Raw genomic sequence first — 20,302 nt, 5'->3', positions numbered from 1 at the left:
ACACTGGATACAGTTAAACTTACTTTTACTGCTTATTGCCTTTGCCCATTTTTTCGTATTGGTGATTTTTTTATTACTTTGTACGAGCTCTTTTTATATAAAAAAAATTAGCCCCTTTTCTTACGTGGCGCTGATACTTCTTTCCAGGCTCTGATGCTTTAAAAATGTTGTTTATTGGTATTTGTTTTTAAAAATCTATTTTAAATTTTATGTAGTTATATTTAGATAACTTTCCTTTTATGCTTACAGATATTCCCCACTCCAAAATTATTAAAAACAAAACATTTGCCCAAGTTTTCTTCCACTATGTACATGATTTAATCATTAATATTTAGATCCAAGATCCATTTCAATTTTTTTCATGTAAAGAAGGAGTAAAGATCTAGCTTTGGGGGCAGACGAGTGGCTCAGTTGGTTAGAGCGTGAGCTCTGGGCAAAGGGGCTGCCGGTTCGATTCCCACATGGGCCAGTTGCTCCCTCCGCAACTAAAATGAAGTCAATGAGCTCAGCTCCCAGGTGGCCAGATAGCTCAGTTGGTTGGAGTGCGTCCTCTCAACCACAAGGTTGCGGGTTCGACTCCCACAAGGGATGGTGGGCTGCACCCGCTGCAACTAGCAATGGCAACTGGACCTGAGCTGAACAACTAAGATTGAAACAACAACGGACAACAACTTGACTAAGAAAAGTCCCGGAAGAACACACTGTTCCCCAATAAAGTCCTGTTCCCCTTCCCCAATAAAATCTTAAAAAAAAAAAGAAGAAGATCTAGCTTTGTCCTCCACTCCCGGTGATCAGCCATTCCCATCTTTTTCTTTGTCATGGGAATCTATAAAATCAATTATTTATTTATTTTTTGGTTCTTACAGGTTTAAATAAATTCTACATCATAGTATTTGATTTAATTATTATCAATTACAGTTGAAATTCAATATAATTTTATATTAGTTTCAGGTGTACAGCATAGTGGTTAGTCTAGGACCACCTGGCACTATATATAGTTATTACAATATTATTGATTATATTCCCTGTGTGTACTTTACATCCCCGTGACTATTTTGTAACTATAATTTGTACTTCTTAATCTCTTCACCTATTCACATCTTTTAATATAAATCCTTTTACCTAATTTGAAAAGTCAACTTTGGATTAAATTCCCATATGGGTTTATTTCCACTTTTGCAATGCATGAGTTTCCTCTATGTAGATGTAATCACACTGTACATAATTTTGTATCATGCATTTTCCACTTTATATTATGCTGGATACATTTCTGCTGTTCCTGCGAATTCCACATAACTATTATTTTAATGGCTGCATAATGTTCCAGTTAGGGACGGCCCATCTTTTATTGACCCGTTTCCCATTGGCAGGGCATTTCAATTGCTTATGTCCCTGCTGACCATTCTCAATAACATGGTGATCAAGCTCTCTGCTCACAAAGTGCTTTCTTAGGAGGCATATTTAGGACAGTCCCGTATCTGCAAGGCCAAGAGTCTGCTCACTCTGGGCCCCTGACGCTCTGTGTGGCTTCTTCTTTCCTGGGGACTGTGGCCAGTCCCGCTCTCCCAGCAGCTGGCGTGGCGGCCCTGTGCTCCTGAGGACTTTGGGAGCCACATCTGAGCACGGAGGTCACGGGTGCAGTGGTGGCTCAGGCCCCTGTCCACCGCAGGCTGACCAGGCGGGAGAGCACAGGCAGATCCCTAACCTGACACCCAGTTTCTCCATCTGTAAAATGCGATGGCCTCTCTGCAGGTCTGGCCTGGACTCAGTGAGACGTTCTGAGTGGGCCTGGTAGATGCAGCGGAGGCACTGGGTGAGTGGAGTGGGCATTCTTCCCTTAATGAAGCCAGCATAATAGTACTGCAGACAGGCCTCAGTGAGACCCAAGGTCTTCACGGAGGCTGCCTCATAGAGAAGCCCAAATAGCTGCACTCAGGGTCAACCGGAAACAACATCACGCCTGGCCTCTTGCTACAAACCACGCCTTTGGTGCCTCTAGTTAATACATACAACACATTTCTTCACGATAGGGCTAAAATATAAAATCTAAATTTCACCAGACTTTTAAAACCCCGACATATGCCATTTGTATTGGTAAGTTCGACAGTCCTTACAGTTTTTACAAGAAATATAACTTTCATTAAATCATCATGCTAGTGAAAAACCAACTCATTATTTGTGGAGAAGTTTTGGGTGAAGTGGGCCACCCGAGATCTAAAAGTCACAGCAGTTGGATGGTTCATTAACATATTTTACTGATGTCAGCTCCTTGATACATGAAGCGCTGTGAGGTAATTGCCATGTACCCACCACACGCGTTTCATGCCCTGCATAGCCTGGACAGACACACTCTAGTCCACTGCCTGCTGCCGTCCACCAGTGGGGAAAGACCGACATGGTAATCTCACACATAACAGATAAGGGACACCTTCATTTTTCAAACAAAATTTTGCCTAGAGCCCCTAGGATTTTGGCTTACAACCTGGGCATATTTCACAGATACATTTTAACACTGTCTTGTCATGTGACATTTAGGGGTAAAACACTATGCCAGTATATATAAACCCCAAAACACGCTCACCTCTCCTTTTCTGCAAAATCATTTTGTAACTTTTGTTCCTTTTCGAGAGCTATAGTCTCGGCTTGGTTCTTCAGAGTCTGTTCATATTCTCGGATTTTCTCTTTAAGTGCTTTTATCGTAACCTCTGCAGAAAGAAAAAAAGCTCCAGTAAGAGACGCATAGTTCCGTGTAGCTATATATACAGGCTTTCGTAACCGAGTGGGATCGGTGTTTTAAACTTTAGCTCTTCAACTCTGACACAAAATCAATGGTTACGAGTCTCTTCGGAGACCTTTTACTCCCTAAATGTTAAATTGAACTTTAAACGTTTAGGTTGAGGCAGATCAATGGATTTTGCTGGGAAGAAGAGCTATGGCTTCTCTAATACAACTTAAAAAAAAGGGGAGATCAATGGTAAAATATAACATTATCTTATTGATGAGTCTTAAATTAGTTTTCTACTGAGGGAAATTAATAAAGTTTTAATGTGGGTTTAAGTACTTTTTACAAAGAAAACAGTTCCTAATTGTGTGTACATTTTGGAATACTCCGTCTTAGCCCAAGTCAGGTACGGGCCTCCCTGGGTGGGCACAGCTATGCTGTGTCACTGACGAAACATGGAGTGTGCTAAGTGGATCCAGCGTGCATCTCCTTGGCTGGAAGGGACCCAGCCTACAGCTTGGGTGCTGAGAGCACCCTCTGCCCAGGCCAGAGTCTGGTGGACTAAGGCTGCATGTGCAGAGCAGAAACACACTGCCTGGGGGAGGTGGGGTGGGGGGCTGCACCCGAGGGAGGGTGAGGGCCAAGGGTGTGGTCAGCAGGGCTGTGCGATGAAGGAGCCGTGCCCAGGCTCAGGACACATGGCCCCTTAGGGGGCAGGCCGTCCCTGGAAAGCCCGGACCACACCACCAGCGATGGCACGTTTACAGCCATCACTTTAGTTGCCCCAAATGGGAACACCAAAGCAGATGTAATGAATGGGGCAGGATCCTAACTCAGACCTGTGGGTGGCTCCAGGGCAAGACCACTCCTCATGCACCCTCCTCCCACAGGTACCCCCACAACACCTTGTGTGCTGGATGCTCGCTGGCAGAGCGGGCACTGTGGTCCCAGCTCCAAGGAGAGTGGAGCTCTTGGGGGACCATACCTGCTGTCATGGTCCAGCACCTGGCACAGGTGGGTGCTCAGGAAATGGCTGAGGCACAGATGAATGCAGGGGCTGAGACTCGGCTGACCAGGCTGCGGCCCACACAGCGCTTGTGACAATGGGGCTCCAGCTCATGTGACAACGCCACCTGCCAGGTCTTTGCCCAAATAAGATCGTGGACTGGTGTCCTTGTTCCTTCAGGTTGTAACTCACGTCTACCTTTACTCTCTGAGTTGCACAGACGCTCTGGGCAAGGCAGCAGCATGTCAAACGGGCATTTAATAGCACGTGGCTTAGTGGACGAAAGCTAAAGGTTCTTTGTTTAAGAGAAGAAACTGGCCCTTTTTATTAAGTGGAATCCAGAAGATTCTCCTTCGAGGGAAAGAGAGGGAATTAAAACTAATGACCCTGGCAAGGCATTTGAAAGAAGAATGGGGGGCTTTCTGCCTTTTGCACTGGTTGTTTTGGGCCTGAGAGAAATGCTGTGTGAGCATAAAGGTTGGTGATACACACCACTGTCAAGCCACACTGACAGGGCCAAAGCTGGGCATAGTGGAACACTTCCAAAACAGACACCAAGACAGGTCACCTCTGAAAACGCTTGCACTTTCTTTTAAGTCAATGGGCTCTGCGAAGGTGTAAACCTACAGCATTTCTGCCTCTAACACCTGGCTGGACCCCAGTGCTCATTCCAATGGGTTTTCTCAGTAGGACACATTATGCTCCTTTCAGGCGAGTTTGGGGGACTAGCTGGGAGCTCCCACTGTCTGATGAGGTCTCTTTGCCACCCCCCCACCCTATGGGGGCTGCTCTCTGATCGGCCGAGCCTAGGCCAGGGGCTGGCTTGTCCTGGAGCCTCTGCCTCTGGACCTTCTCCTGCACCGAGGCCTGGGTCCAGGAGGACATTCTCCTGGGTGTGCCCCAGCAGGACCCCCTGCAAGTGAGCAGGTGAGGAAGAAGACTGGCACGGCAGAAAGGGCACTGAAGTTCCCTGCTCTAATTAGCTGTGCCTGGGGCCCCAATTTACTCATCTTTAAAGCGGGGGGTTATAGCACATAATAAAGACATTTGTTTCTCGCTCTAACCTTTCACCAATGTACAACATGGCTGTGACGACTAACAGAAGTGCTGTGCACCCCACGCCGCCACACTGACATCATTTTACATTGGAAAGAAGGGAGAGGAAACCGACATTGTTCTGAAGGGTGGGAAAATCTGCTAAGGTATCAATAAATAAAGAAAAGGGGGAGAAATTTCTGGAAAACACAACAGGGCTCGGTAAGAGCAGCTGATCTTTACTGAGTTTCAGGAACAGCACTAAATGCCTCACCTGCATCTCAAAACCCTACAACAATCGTACGCAGTTACTTGGAGATCTCCCCCCACCCCCCGCAATAAAATGAGGCTTATAACAAAGTGCAATCACTTGCTCAAGGACACACAGCCAAGTAGTGACAACGAAGGGACTCCAACCAGGTCTGCCTGCCCCCGGAGCCTTTGTTCTTCAGTATCGGACGATATAATATACTATTTCATTTAAAACACTTCTCAGGTAAGGCCTTTGGGGAGGAGACCCTCTCACACTCAGTTAATGGCTGCTTGTTGGGCAACTGGCCACGGAGGCACCAACGAGGCAAAGCGAGGAAAAGGAGACCAGCACCTGCACTGTCCTCCAGCAAAACAAAAGCAAAACACAGACAACACCAAGAGTGGATCTGCCAGAGGTCACTGGGAGGGGAAAACAAGCTCGTTCTTTTTTGGTAGTGCTGCAGTGATGCCGACGTGCGTGCTTACAGGTTACCTTCGCCTGAGCACTCGGGTGGTCTGACAACAAGCAACTCCTGCTGAGGAGAAGGCAGCTCCTTCTCTCCTCCGGATCCCAGCCTAGTAAGTCCAGCACCTCACTTTCCAGCAGGACAAAGTTGTCCCAATGACTCACCGCTCCCTGTGGCACCAGATGGAGGTGGGGGTCTCGGCTGTGCCCCCTTTCTGGTTCCCCGAGGAAAGGGGCCCTCAGGATTGCTGCCTGTACTGTGCGGGCCTGTACCTTCCAGCTTCTCATCACAGGCACTTCCCGATCCTTTCTGTGAACAATCCCTCCTCACAAGTCTGTCTTCAATGGTCTCAAAGCTCAAGGACGCTTTGCAAAGTCTTCACCAGTTAATCCTTTATCCAGGCCTCGGAGTATATTAAAGAGAAAGCCACTTGGAGGAGTCACCCAAGTGGCTGGCCTCTCCTTTCTAGCTCCTTCCTCACCCAAACTCCAAACAAAAACAAACAGGCCGCATTTCTAATTGGAGTTGCCTGAAAAACCTGCAGCTGCTGTCAGATAGGGCTGCGATTTTTCTTTAAGGCAAGGAAGCCACCAGGTTCCCGGATTCTGAACACATCTGCATTTTAGAGGCCGGAGCGATTTCTTTGTCCTTCCCTGACAGGGAAAGCCAGGCAACCTTTGCCCTCTCTGTCTTGTTGACTGCTGGGCAACTACACCAAGAGGTGGTTTTCTTTCATTAAATTCGTAATGAATAGGTGACGCTGACAAGGAAACAGTCGTGCTTAAGCAGGCAGACTTGCAGATGCGTCTAAAGCCTTAATGTATCGGCAGCAATTATTAAATGACTTACTGTATGTGACCCTTTGATCATAAGCTGGCTCTCTGACAGGTGTCGCCTACAGGCAACGCATCAGTCTTTTAAAAGGCAGATCCTATCACATGATGACACAGGAAGAATTTTAAAAGAATCCTGATCGGTCCCGTTGGAGGGCAATAAAACCATATGTAGTTGCTGTGCAGAGGAAAAGTTTTACTTCTCAATAGCTAAGCATTATTATTATCTCTCTTTAACGATTCAGATTCTTACTCCACCCTGACTTTATGACGTATATTACAATTAGAGCTAGTCCCAACAGTATTGGGAAGGCAATTAAAAAGAAAAAAAAGAAAAGGCAAGGAAAGAAAAAGGCCAAGCAAAGGACGCCTCTTACACCGACCTTGATTTTTCACTTCAGCAAACTCCTTGTTGTATTCTTCGAGTGTTTCCCTAAGTTTCTGGTTCTCCGTTTCGATGTCGTGCAGGCGCTGCACTTTGAGCTGGAGCTGCTGCCCGAGGTCCAGGGCTGGCACGGGATCTGCACGAGATGAAACTCACATCACCCCACTCTGGACACAGATGAGCCACCTTCATGACCACAGGTCTCCCCAGGTGCCCAGGAAGCTGGGTGCCAGCACGCAGCCCCAGGGCAGCTACCACTTGCCAGAAGTTGGGGCACCTGTGGCCTTGCTGCCTCCCAAAGAGGCCCTGGGAGCCCCACGACGGGGGGCAGTCGTCTGCTGCCTACAAAGGGTGCATACGCAGACCCACCCAGGGCCCCAACGCGTGAAAAGGGTCGGAATGGCCATGGGCTCACTGGGATGTGCCCACTGCTGTGACACAGTGTGACACTGAATCTTTGAGCTGACAGGAAGACAGACACATGCAGCAGCGGCAAGGGGAGGGGCCCGGGAAACGACCCAGGCATCTGGAGTGCCCTGGCAGGAGGCACCGTGCATGGGGAGGGGCCATGAGCCTCAAGTTTACAATAACGCTTATGAAGGGAAATAAGACCTGAAACTGAGAGCGTCTCACTGTCACAGGCATTTTCTCTTATGAGCCTCACAACAATCTGGGGAAAGACATGTGAGATGTATACCACGTTCCTTTCTCAGAAGGGGAAATTAAAGCTCAGGGAAGTGGGGTGGCTTGCCCATGGTTTCCTGGCTAGTCAGTGGGCAGAGAGAACTCAAACCCAAGTCTGTTAACTCTAAGTGACTGTTCTTCCAACAAGGAAGGTCCCATGATGGAGTGGCGGAAATAAACACAGCCTTTATAAGAGGCCGCCCCAGGTAGGACCTGCTCCCTTTCCACCACAATCCTCCTTTACTGAGGAAGGCTTAGCAGCTGGTACGTTGAGGGCTGAGGGCCGGAGACTGCTAGGCTTCTGCCCCAGGGGGTTCTGCCCTTCCCCAGAGGCACAGCTGGAGAGCCAACCAGCTGTGACTTGTCCAGGCCACTGGGCGGGGAGGCCACCACTCCGATTATAGTACAAACAGCAGGAGATAGCATCTGGGCCAGTTAGGTGAGGTCTTATGGCCAATTCAATGTACTGTCTGCCATCATATATACTTCAAAAAAACTGGATTTTAATCTAAAATTAGAGATTGCAGACACGGAATTTGTGGTTCTGACTCTTGGCCTTTACGTTAATTTAGCACAAAAATGGAGAGACATTAAATATTTCCGGCGTCAATTTAGTCTTTTTTTTTCTTCTGCTGCCTCTAATCCACCTGCTGGGCCCCAAGGGAGCACTTCCTCCAGAACTCCCAGGCTCCGTCAGAGTAGAACACCCAAGTCCGCTGGGTTTAGAAAAGATTATTGAAGATATTTCTGGTATGGACGCCAGCATCACTTGTGAGATGGCTACAAGGATTTAGTCTCCGGTTGAGGAATGCTAAACACCAAGTACAGTAGATCAACAAGGGTATATAGTCAAGAGCTCACTTAATTTTCAAATACCAGAGTCATTAATTTTTCAGACCACCCTTGGTTCCTGGAAACGAGGGCTAGATCCACCATGCTCAGTTGGCGCGTCCACCAGGAGCCAGGAACTCTTTGAGATGCCAACGGCGCTGCCGCGTTTACAAAAGGCTGGGATACGTCCAGCACACGGCCGACCTGTGCGTGGGGTTCGTCACCACACTGTCCATCACGTGAAAGCCCCGGCTGCCGGGCATTTATTCTGTGTGTATACACAGTTTATGACTGCACCACTTTCTCATTTGTGGCTTTCTGTTATTATTTTAATCAGCATTAAAATATTTATTTTAAATTAGATTTCAAAAGCTATTTTGGGGAGATGGTTCTTTGTAAGTAGGAGTAGTAATAACACTAAAGACTAAATTCCTCAGAACATTCCAGGTAAAGTTATTTTCTTTTTAATTTCAGTATCTTTCCAAGGTCCCTCCTCCCTTCCCCGTGACCTCATGCTGGGCAAATGGCCCGAAGGAAATAAACAGTATGCCCACAGTGGGCGCTTCATACAGAACTATAATTTGAACTTGATATAGAGGTCAGGAAAGGATTGAGGAGAAGGAGAACCGCTGCACTTGTATAAAATTCTATTAGAGTTCGCTCATGTAGGGTTTCCAGCACAGTTGCCAGTACAAATTATATTTTTAAAGAGCTCAGCTAGTGTACTTCCTCCCATCCCTAAAATTTCTGTTGACAACTTTTCCAGTCCATTCCTTTTAAAAGGCCAGGACCCACTGTGTCTGCTTCAAATAAAAAACAGCTTCCCTCGTTTGATTCAGCAAGGAATTCAGTGACATACAAAAATAACATGCACATTATCAAGCGAATGGTAACTAGACCTTTAGACAAATTTTCAAAGCATTATATTATAAAGGAAAATTCTGGCAATCTCATAATTATTCATTATGGCATGTATATTTAATTTAACACTATTAAGGTTAATGCCTAAGTAGCAAAACTGGTCACAGAATAAAGAATGAACTGAATGTTCAAACATCTCTGTGCATTAAACTTCAAACTTTACTACAATACAGTTGAATGACTAAACGCCTACAGCATTTGAATATTGCTTGGGATTATGTAAAAAGCATTGCTAAAGTACCTCTTAGGCTTAATTTTTATTACTTGCATTAAAGGAACAGCTAATTACCACATGACAATATAATGACTCTAGCATGTTTGGGCTGGAGACCAAAACAACGAATTTCGGCATGCCAAACCCCAACCTGCATGTTAATCTCGGGGAAATCATAACTTTTTGTCTCATTAATGATTTCCAATGCCATTTAAACCCCACACAAGTATTGTTAGGCCTTATTCTGAACATCACAAGCCTCCGACCTCAGTAGCTCAATTAGGGAAATGTCTGGGGGAGGCAAGAGAACACACCCATATATGGAACAGGAACACACAAAACCCTCAACCCATCTTCCCTGCGTCCTCCAATTCAACATGCTTTATTGCCAGTTCCATCCACCCAATGTGACAAACTTGCAATGTGTTTTACAATCATCTAATATCAATTTCGAAAACACTCTTTGAAGCATTATATAGCTCATTATACAACACAGGACTCAAAGAACATAGTTGTAACAAACAACAACAACAACAGTCACCTGTATTCATTCTGTACCTCCTCCTAAGTACATGTAACATTATCTCATTAATCCCAGCTGTCACAGTCAGAGATCGGGGGAGGCGGCTCTGTAATATGTCTGGTGCTGGAATCTCACCCAAGGGACAGGGGGAGGAGAGAAGCTGGCCAGGCAAACAGGTATGCAAAGTTCTAATGAAGATGTCTGCTTCCTGAACCACCAGCCATCTAAATTACCCTGTCTCCTCAAGTCCTAATTTAACAAGTATTTCCTAAGCATCTATCTCTCTGCTCTGGGTAAGGCCTGAGTGATGCCCTGAGATGGACACTCAGCCAAGTCAGCTGGGACCAGCCTCAAGGTAGAGATAAACCGTGTTCATAAATAACAAAGGGAAACCAAGAAGGGCCATGCAGGTCAGATGAGTGGAAGACCATTCCCAGATAGAGAAAGTGGGAAAAGTAGATTTTAAAAACAAGGAGACAGAGTTTAGATCCATGGAGACTGTGGGGCAGTCAGTCCATGAGGAAGACGCAGCATGTAGGGGGGAAAGGAGCAGGGAAGAGCCGTCATGGCTCAGTCTATGGCTGGCACCCATGTACACATTCTATGACCTCAGGACTGTTCTGGGTGCTGGGGGCTCACAGTGGTGAATAAGACAAAATCCTTGTTCTCAAAGACTTGACATTCTGAAATGAGGCAGACAGACAAAAAGCAAAACCAAATAAAACAGAATACTTCTGAGTACTCCCAAGCATGAAGAAGAGAGGAAACAGGGCGTGAAGAATGGGGAATGGGTCCTGGACACAGACGGACAGGGAGGGTCTCCCGGAGGAGGTGACGCTGGGATTGGTATCTGGATAGTGAAGAGACTGTGAAGACACTTGGCAGAGGGAACAGCAGTGTAAAGGTCCAGAGGTGGGCGTGAACGTGACATATTCAAGTCACAGAGAAGCTGACGAGGCTGCAATGAAGGGAAGGGGGAGTGGCAAAGGACAAGTGGTTAGTGAGGGAGGTCTGCATTCAAGGATTTAAACAAAAATATGAACACAATTAATGAGACAAAAGAATATATAAAGAGTTGCAAAGTAGGAGTTTTAAGCTTAAAGATGAGTACATAGTTTTCTTTTAAAAACCTAAGTGTTCCAAATTAGCTGACCTATTCTGTGATGGCAGATGGCTATCAGTAATATGCTGTCTGGAAGACATTAAAAACAAACAAACAAATGAAAAAACCAAGAAACTCATAATCTATGTCTTTGAAGTCAACATAATGTTTTAATACTTAGTGGGAAAATGCTACTTCTTGAAAGAAACTCATCTATAGTGACAGCATTCAAAAGGTGGGTATTTGGCATGTTCCCATCATCATATAAACTTATAGGCAAAGACAACATACTCTACAAAAATGTCTCAATGCCTGTAATCACATGAGAGAGAGTACAGCATAATGGTTTAGAGTGTGGGCCAAATTGCATGTGTTCAAATCCCAGCTCTGCAATTTAACTGGTTGTACAACCATGGACAAGTTACTTAATACTTAATTACTAAGATAGTATGTGCATACACTTAGAAAACTGCCAGGCATGGAGTTCACATCTAATAAATGTTACTGATTATTGACCAACTCAAATCTGATGAAATATTGGCCAAAAGGAGTTTCAAACCATTTGTTAGTAATATTAAAAATACAGGGTCTTCTGACTAGTTAGCCAAAAAAGTACATTATCAGGAAAAATGAAAATTTACTAGGTGAACTTCAATAATATATTCTTATAACTGATATACAGGTTTCAAAAGTATAAATCATATAAAGATAGCCAATAATGTACTGTTTCGGTTTGGATCTATGTATCTCTGTGAGTTATCTTTCCCAACCATTTATGACAGCCATTAAAAACAAGAACAAAATTTAAAAATCTTGGTGACTTCCTCTTCTGGTCACGACAAATTAGTACTGGACTTAACCTCTGGCCATAAACAACTAGAATACTAGGCAAAGTATATGAAACAACCATTTTCAGATACTGGCCAACTGGCAGAGCAGTACAGTGATCCCTGAGAGAAGGGAAGCCAATGAGGTGAGCCCTAAAATCACCCTGACTTTCTGCCAGGAAGCACTTTCCAGACTGTAGCACAGGGAAGGGGAAACCGAGCATGACAGTCTTCTGGAGTTGAGAAGACACTGATCAGAACACTGGGAGGCTGAGGTAGCTGGAATTTGTCGGGCAGAACACTGGAAAGGAGGGAGCTATGCAAAGAAAGAGCTAGAGAAACCTGCAGAAGAGTAATTAAGCGCCTGTTGCTAAAAGATGAGGTGCATACAGACACATAGAATGCAACTCCCCAAGTCTGGGCAAAGAACTACAAGGAAGGCCTAAGTGAACAACCCAGAGTTCACAGACAGTTGCAACCAGCCAGAGTGGAGAGACTTGTTGAACAGCCAGGACATTCAGTAGCGGCAGCAGAAGGGCCACACCAGAATGGAGGGTTAAATTAATCCTAAAGTAAAGGCTACTCCAGACCCAACCCCAAAAGCTTAAAAACAAGCCTCAGAATGATCAAGCTGATCTACAAATATTTTAACTGTCTGCCAAAACAAACTTCAACACTCTTAAGAGAGACAATAAAATCCAGTTGACAATTACAATGTCCACCAACCAATAAAAAATTACTAGACATGCAAAGAAGCAGGTTTAGCAGGAAAAAAAAAAAATTGGTTAATAAAAACAGAACCAGAAATGACAAGAGATAATGGGAGTAGATGACAAAGATGAAAATAGTTATTAAAAGCATACTCAAGGATTTAAAGAAAACCATGAATACAACATGGAAAGAAGCTATCAAGAAGAAACAAATGGAATTCTAGAGTTTAAAATACAGTATCTGAAATGAAAAAAATTCCCCAGATAGGCTTAACAGCAGATCAGACACTGCAAAAGAAAATCAGTGAATTCAAAGACACAGTCATAGAAACCGGCTGAACAGAGAAGAGACTGAAAAAAAAAGTTACTAAAACCTCAGCAACCCGTGAAGCAATATCAAGGCTAAGGGTGTATTTGGAGAAATAGTGATGAAAATTTCTCAATTTGGTAAAAGCTATAAACTTAAAAACCCAATGAACTCAACAAAATTCAAGCAGGATAAACACAAAGAACGCCATTAAGCAAAATCAAATTGCTGAAAAGAAGAATAAAATAAAAAAACCTTAAAAACCAGAGAAAAGAAGACTCATGATATATAGGAGAAGAAAGATAGGATTGACTGGAGACTTCCTATCAGTAATAAAGTCTGTCAGTCCTGAGAGAGAAAAAAACTGAAACAAAAACTACCAACATATAATTTTGTACCTGACACAAAATAACCTTCAGATATGAGGGTGAGGTAAGAGATTTTTTTTGTTTGTTTCAGATGAACAAAAGCTGGCAGAATTCACTGCCAGTGTACCTACACGATACGAAAATTTAAAGGAAATGTTATAGTCTGAAAGAAAATGATGCCAGATGGAAACCTGGATCTACACAAAGGAATAAACAACACCCAAATGGTAAATACATGTGTAAAAATAAAATACAATTTTTTTCATTTTTCATTTCATTAAAAGATAATTGACTAGCTAAAAGGAGAAATAGTACAATGTATTATAGGGTTAAAACATGCAGAAGTAAAATGAATAACAATACACAAAGGACAGGAGGGAGTAAATGAAATATACTGTAACATTTGTATGTTGTATGTGAAGTAGTATGCTATTATTTGAAGGTATAGTGTGATAAATTAAAGATGCTTAATGTAAACCTTAAAGGAACCACTAAGAAAATAAAGAGTTATAGCTAATAAGATAAGTGAGGAGATAAAATAAGATCATAAAAATAATCAAAATAAAGCAGGGAAAACAACAAAAAACAGGTAAGACAAATAGAAAACAAACAGTAAGATGGTAGACTTAAATCCATCTATACCCATAATTAAACATTAAAAGATATAACATTCCATTTAAAAGGTTGATTGTCAGACTGGATTATAAAACAAGACATAGCTGTTTGCAAGAAATACAACTTTAATATAACAACAAAGACATGGTAATAGTGAAAGAATAGAAAAACACATAACATGAAAACATTAATCAAAAGAAAGCTGGAGTGCCTATATTAAAATGAGACAAAGGAAACTTTAGAATAAGGAATATTACCGGGAACAAAGATCATCGCGTAAACCTAAAAGAATCAAGCCATTGAGAATGTAATATTCCTAAAGGTATATATACTCCAAAATGAAGCTTAAAAAAAACAAACCATCAATTAAAAACTAACAGAACTGGGAAAAAATCCACAACAATAAAGATATCAAACTCTGTTCTCTCTAATCAATAGTATAATTAGATTGACAAGCTAAATGAAAAACTGATACAGAAATTCAACTAGCCAAAACAATTTTGAAAAAGAAGACCAAAGATAAAGGGCTTATATTACCTGATTTCAAGACAGACTTTATCAAGACAGTATGGTATTAACATAAAGAGACATACAAATCAATGAAATACAAAGTCTGACAAACAACTAAGTTCGTGAACTCAGCCTAGAAAAAGTGCTCCATACTTCATTGCTGAATATCACTACGGTCACCTTCGAAGTACTCCCCTTGGGAAACTACGCACTGACGCCAGCACCTAGTCCACTCTTCAAAGCAATTTTGGAACTCTTTTTCTGAAATGGCCATCAGAGCTGTCATCATATTACCCTTGAGGTCCTGAATGTCATCAAAATGCCTTCCTTTCAGTATTCCTTTTATCTTCAGGTAAAGAAAGAAGTCACTGGGGGCCAGATCAGGTGTGTAGGGAGGCTGTTCCAATACAGTTATTTGTTTACTGGCTAAAAACTCCCCCAAGGACAGTGCCATGTGAGCTGGTGCATTGTTGTGATGCAAGAGCCATGAATTGTTGGTGAAAAGTTCAGGTTGTCTAACTTTTTCACGCAGCCTTTTCAGCACTTCCACATAGTAAACTTGGTTAGCTGTTTGTCCAGTTGGTACAAATTCATAATGAATAATCCCTCTGACATCAAAAAAGTTTAGCAACATTGTTGCAACAAGTTCCTGAACTTAATTGTCTGACCTTGTAAAATACAGGATCCAGAAAAACACCTCAAACGCATACCATCCATTAATTTTTCAGTGAAACTTGACCCTTACCTTACACCATACATCAAAATTAACTTAAAATGCATCATAGGTCTAATAATACTATACAACTTCACTGAAAAACACAGGAGAAAAAATTTGACTTTGGGCTAGGCAATGATTAGAACACAAAAAGCAAAAACCGAAAACAGAAAAACAACCCATAAACTGGACTTCATTAAAATATAAAACTGCTCTTCAAACGATAACAAACTAAGAAAATATCTGCAAGCCAACTCATTAAAAATTTTTAAAGAAAACCCATTAAAAAAATGGGCAAGAGATTTAAACAGATACTTCGTCAGTGAAGATCTATAAACAACTGAAAGCACATGATGAAATATTCAGCATCACCAGTCATCAGGAAAATGCACATTAAAATCATGACAAAATATGCTATACACACACTAGGATGTCGCAAATTGAAAAAGACGCCAACACCAAGTGAAGGGGAGGACTCGGAGCGATGGGAACTCGCACGTGCATTTGTGGGGAAATAAAATGACACAACTGCTTTTAAAAAAAGTTTGGCAGTTTCTTATCAAGCTAAACACTTGCACCCACCCCATGCCCTAGCAATTCTAGTCCTAGGGATTTACCCGCGAGAAATGATGTCCATGAATGCTTATAGCAGGTTTCTTCAAAAGAATCACAAACGAAACTAGCCGAATGCCCATCAGCAGGCAGGTGGGCAAGGACCTGGCTACATGCTCACAGTGGAACGCCGTTCTGCAGTGAGAGGCAACGCAGCACGGCCCCAGCAACATCACAGAGGACTCCCCAACACACCGAGCGGAGGGAAGGAAGCCAGACACGTAAGAGCATAGACCCAATGACACCATGTACGTGCAACACTAGAAACGACGAACCTAATTTGCAGCGACAGAAAGCAGATCAGTGATTGCTGGCATCTGGGATCATAAGGGAGCTTCTGAGGTGACAGAAACTGTTCTACTACCTCTTGATTGGGAGGGTAGCCATCGTGTACTAAATTGTATATTTAAATGGGTACATTTTACTGTATGTAAATTACGAAGTTGGTTTTAAAATATAATCTTTTACGAAAGGAAAAAGTTTTTTGTACTGCTATTAAAATATAAATTGTAAGTCCTTTTTACTTTTCATTACACCCTTTAATTCTATTTTTGCTATATGATTTACAATGTATTTACTATATCGCTGTAATTACACATGTACATCAGATAGATAGAATATACTGGGGGTACAAATTCAAAATGTTTTACTGGTGGGGAATAGGAACAAAAGCAGTTTGCAGACCGACCATTGACTTAGACCCATCTGGCTACTGTGCAAAGATGGATGGAAGGAGGTGAAGGGCGAGACCAATGAAGCTGCAATGGTGGCTTGGATGAGGGTGGCAGTGGCTCACGTGATAAGTGGTCAAATTTGGAATCTATTCTAGGTAGAGGCTGGGTCAACAGAACTTACTGGTAGACTGGCTACAAGGCGTGAGGGAAAGAAGGGAACTCAGACTGGTTCCTGCATTCAAAGCCAAGCCACTGAGTATATGCGGACGCCATTCACCTTCCTGGGAGGGCTCGGGGGGAAACCAACTATTCTCTGTGGTCCTGTGCAGTTGGAGAGCCTAACAGACATCAGCAGTCACCTAGGGGGTGAGTATAAATGGAGAAAAGAAAAGGGCTAAGAGGAGAGTCCTGCAGAGGAAGAGAGGCGGCTGCGAAAACCTGGGGAGTACAGCCAGGTGGGAGCTGTAGCCAGCTCTCGGGAACTTCTGCTGTGACAAGGAGCAGAGAGCTGGCCAGTGGCTGCAAGATGTCAGCCTCCTCCCACCACATGTATTTTCTCAGTGAAATAGGTGTGTGGAGATCAGGGGGAAAGAAGGCCTGAAATAGGACGTGGCTGGGGGCCAGGGGGCATAAGGTTGGGGCCAGCTAATGCTGTGCGGACTTTGTACGCTAACTTACTGCGGTCCTCCAGGGACGTTTTGTTTGGGATTCCCCGGATCACTACCACACCTCGATAAAGCCCCAGCGTCCTGGTGCAGGGAAGTTCCGAAGGAGGAGGAGGACACTGGTGAACTTCAGGGAGGGCCATAGAGGCTGTAAAGCAGGGCTTCCGATTAGGTGGGGCTGCGGTGTGCTGGGGGCGGGGGTTGAGGAGAGGGTGGTGAGCTGCTTTTCTACATATGGTGAGGACTGAGAAGACCAACCTCACAAAACCCGAGACCATGTGTGCGCGGAGGAGCTCTGTAGGCAGCGGGGCCACCCCCGCATCAGTGAGCGGGTGAACGTGCCCCTTGTGAGTGCCACCAGTGATGACATCACAGTGCGGCAGACGCTGCTTTTCGCCAGGGCACTCTAGGCTAATGTAATCATACGATTACATAATTAACCCAGCTGTCTCATTAAGAAAATCAACTGGAATTCAGGGCATAATTAGTCATACAGCAATTAGAATACTGATGAGCAACTGATGAAAAGCTGTCTAGATATCAAGTGTGCCAGGACCACCCCAGTTACCGCAAAGGGGGCACAGAGGCGACACACCGCCCCACGCCAGTGAACCAAGGATTCCCTAAGTCCTGGCTCGTGGGTTCTGGCATGCAAGCCCGGTGTCGAGGGACAGACGGAAAGCCCTGAAGATGAGGCAGCACGTGAAAGTGGGGGCAAGTGACTCAGACACCCGTCCTGTCATGTTTGCCTTTCTTTAAAATGTTCACAGCTATTTCCTCAGCCTGCAGCCACAGGGTGCACAAAACGGAGAGGCTGAGCAGGCCCCACATTTGTTTTAACCTGGCCAAGGAGGTGGGAGAGGTGCCTCCTTGCTTAGGTTCCAGTGTTTGGTAGAGCTTTACGTCCTGTGTCTGGTCCCTGAGGCTACTTGGGAGCGGCCAGTCCCACGGCCCAGAGGGGAGAGGATGGCTCTGTCCTGCAGGCGTCTTTCTGAGGCTGCGGCTTCCTTGGTCCCGTTATGGTGCTGGTGGTTCATTCTTAGAAGAAAACGTTTCATGAAGGCAAACTGAAAATGTGTAAAGGGGATCCTGCCGTCTGGGCACCAAGGTTACAGTTTTCTCTGGAGGGGCCTGGGCTCCTCTGCCAAAACCTGGAGACCTAGAATACACGGACCGGCATGGCCTCGCAGGATCCAGCTGGAGCGGACACATCGCTACAGGCTTCAAAAATGCCACCACGCTGCCTGGCGATTAAAACCCTAGCATGAGAAGCAAGGGGGTATTTCTAACTATATCACTAAGATTTTGTCGCTTCTTTCCAGGAGTTTTGCTGTGGGATCCTTGAGTGGGGACATACAAGGAAGAAGAAAGAAGAATGGAAAGAACAGCGTTTTCTAACTGTAACCAATAGTGTGTCCTCCCCTGAAACCGGTGGGAGGAGCACAGAGGCCCAGCTCACTGTTACTCTTATGGAGGAGCATTAAGAAGCAGTTCTCAAAAGCAGTGACGTTCCGTCTCGACCCTCAAATGCTACAGGCCGATGGGGATATTCACCAGGAGAGGTTTTCCTGAATCCCAACTGAAACCTCGCCCCAGGAGCATTTGGGCGTGGGCTCTCACATGGAGCCTCCTACACAACGGGCTCTCTTTAGCCAGTTCTCTTTCAGGACTTCTGAAAACTAACACCTTCTACATACAATCACAGGCCAGTCACCCTCTGGACGTAAAGGGAGAGAAGTCAGCCATGAAACAGAGTTCTAGCAGCGTCGCATGAGTCAATGAATATTTTATATCATTGGTAATGTGCTACCTAAGATTTGAATCTTAAAATAAACCCTTCCAGGCACTGCCTTTGTGTTTGAAGGGTTTGTATCTGTAGGACGTAATCCACATCTCAGCAAGGAGCAAAAGATGATTCTCTTTGTATAGGGGGGCTACAGATACAGGCAAGGAGAACCTGCAAAGAGGGTCTCTGCAACCACAGCAGAGCATTCCGCAGTACCACCGAGCAGGTGGTAGGTAGGCAGCTCCCAACTTTGTCTCTTTTTCTCCTTTCTAGGAACTTAAAAAAAGTACCATTACTGAGATATTTCTGGGACAGAAAAGTCAGTTGTCTTTTATAGAAATTATTAAGTGTGGACAAATACTCAAATGACCATGGCTTAGTTCTTATTTGTAATTCACTGATAAGGGCTATTCAGAAACTAAGATCTCAAGTTGAGTATTTTACTGATTTATGCTTTCCCCCTGATTGTAGAGATAAATACATGCTCATTGTAAAAAATCTGAAAAGTATGAAGCAGAGCAAGTCACCCACGCAAGGTTAATTGCCGGCAGATTATGCATGCCATCATAACTCTGCTGAGAACACAGGAAAATTCCAGCTATGCAAGAGCCTTTAAGAGGAGGCCGTTCCGGAATATTTCCAGCTACGTATCTAAGAGGGTCATATTTTAAGAGCAGAGGTATTAATTCTCATTTCATTATAGCTGGAGATGGAGGCTGTCTATTTAACCTGTTTAATTATGGAATATTTTCTCAAAGGTACTGCAGCCGTCTCCCACCACCCAAACAGGAGCCCCAGGAGGGAGGGCAGGGGTCAAGCCTCAACTGCATTTTGTATCTTAGGCGCATGGTCCAGGGCCTGGTACACAACACGGCCGGGAAGTGCGGACAGAGGGAAAGCGCGGACAGAGGGAAAGCGCGAATATGACTACTTAAACAGTACACCTTGACCCTTTTCTTGCATACCCTGCACACAGACAGCCGGCCACCGAACTCTGTTCTCACCCATAAATACAGATTCCAATGCAGAGGTACTCTGGCCTCCTGATTAGGGAGCCTGTCACAGAGGACGTCCCCGCGTGAGGTGCCTTGCCCAGCTGTTCTTACAAAGTCATGTTGCCGGACGGCTACGTGGCTTGTCCTCATGTGGCTAATTGCTAGCACATTAATAAATACAAATCTCAACCAGAGGTGTATTACAATAAAAAATGTAAATATTTGCAAGTTTAAGCTATCCCTGTTGATCACATACATGATGACATCAAAATCTGTCCATGATAAAACTGACAGATGAAGCCATCCAGACTAACAATGTAAAACTGGAACTTATTTATGACTCTAAAACGGCTCTCCTATGGCCATTTGACCATGACGTTGACCATGAAGGCAGAGAATATTTTCAATTAGAGCAACAATTAGAGATGGAAACAGAATTAGGACAGGAGGCTAATTCTCCAAACTTTCGTTGGTCTTCCTTTTAACTCTGGAAGCCAGATGGAAGCATGTAAACAAGTATTGTTTGGAGAGATGAAGGAAATA

General features: G+C 44.2%; 1 protein-coding gene across 10 annotated transcripts in view; it reads right to left on the bottom strand.

Moving 5' to 3' along the window:
- The window catches only part of CUX1 (cut like homeobox 1), a 346,923-nt gene that overhangs the window by 134,053 nt on the left and 192,568 nt on the right, over positions 1-20,302 (bottom strand). For all 10 annotated transcript variants that reach the window (XM_074328379.1, XM_074328380.1, XM_074328374.1 and 7 more), the window contains exons 5-6: positions 6,699-6,836; positions 2,582-2,705 (exon numbers count right to left, since the gene is read on the bottom strand). In XM_074328379.1, coding sequence (XP_074184480.1) covers positions 2,582-2,705; positions 6,699-6,836 — 262 coding nt within the window. The remainder of the gene's footprint in view (positions 1-2,581; positions 2,706-6,698; positions 6,837-20,302) is intronic.

This window comes from Rhinolophus sinicus, linkage group LG03 (assembly GCF_036562045.2).
Source record: "Rhinolophus sinicus isolate RSC01 linkage group LG03, ASM3656204v1, whole genome shotgun sequence".
NCBI classification, from domain to species: Eukaryota; Metazoa; Chordata; class Mammalia; order Chiroptera; family Rhinolophidae; genus Rhinolophus; species Rhinolophus sinicus.
This window is presented reverse-complemented; position numbering and strand designations above follow the sequence as displayed.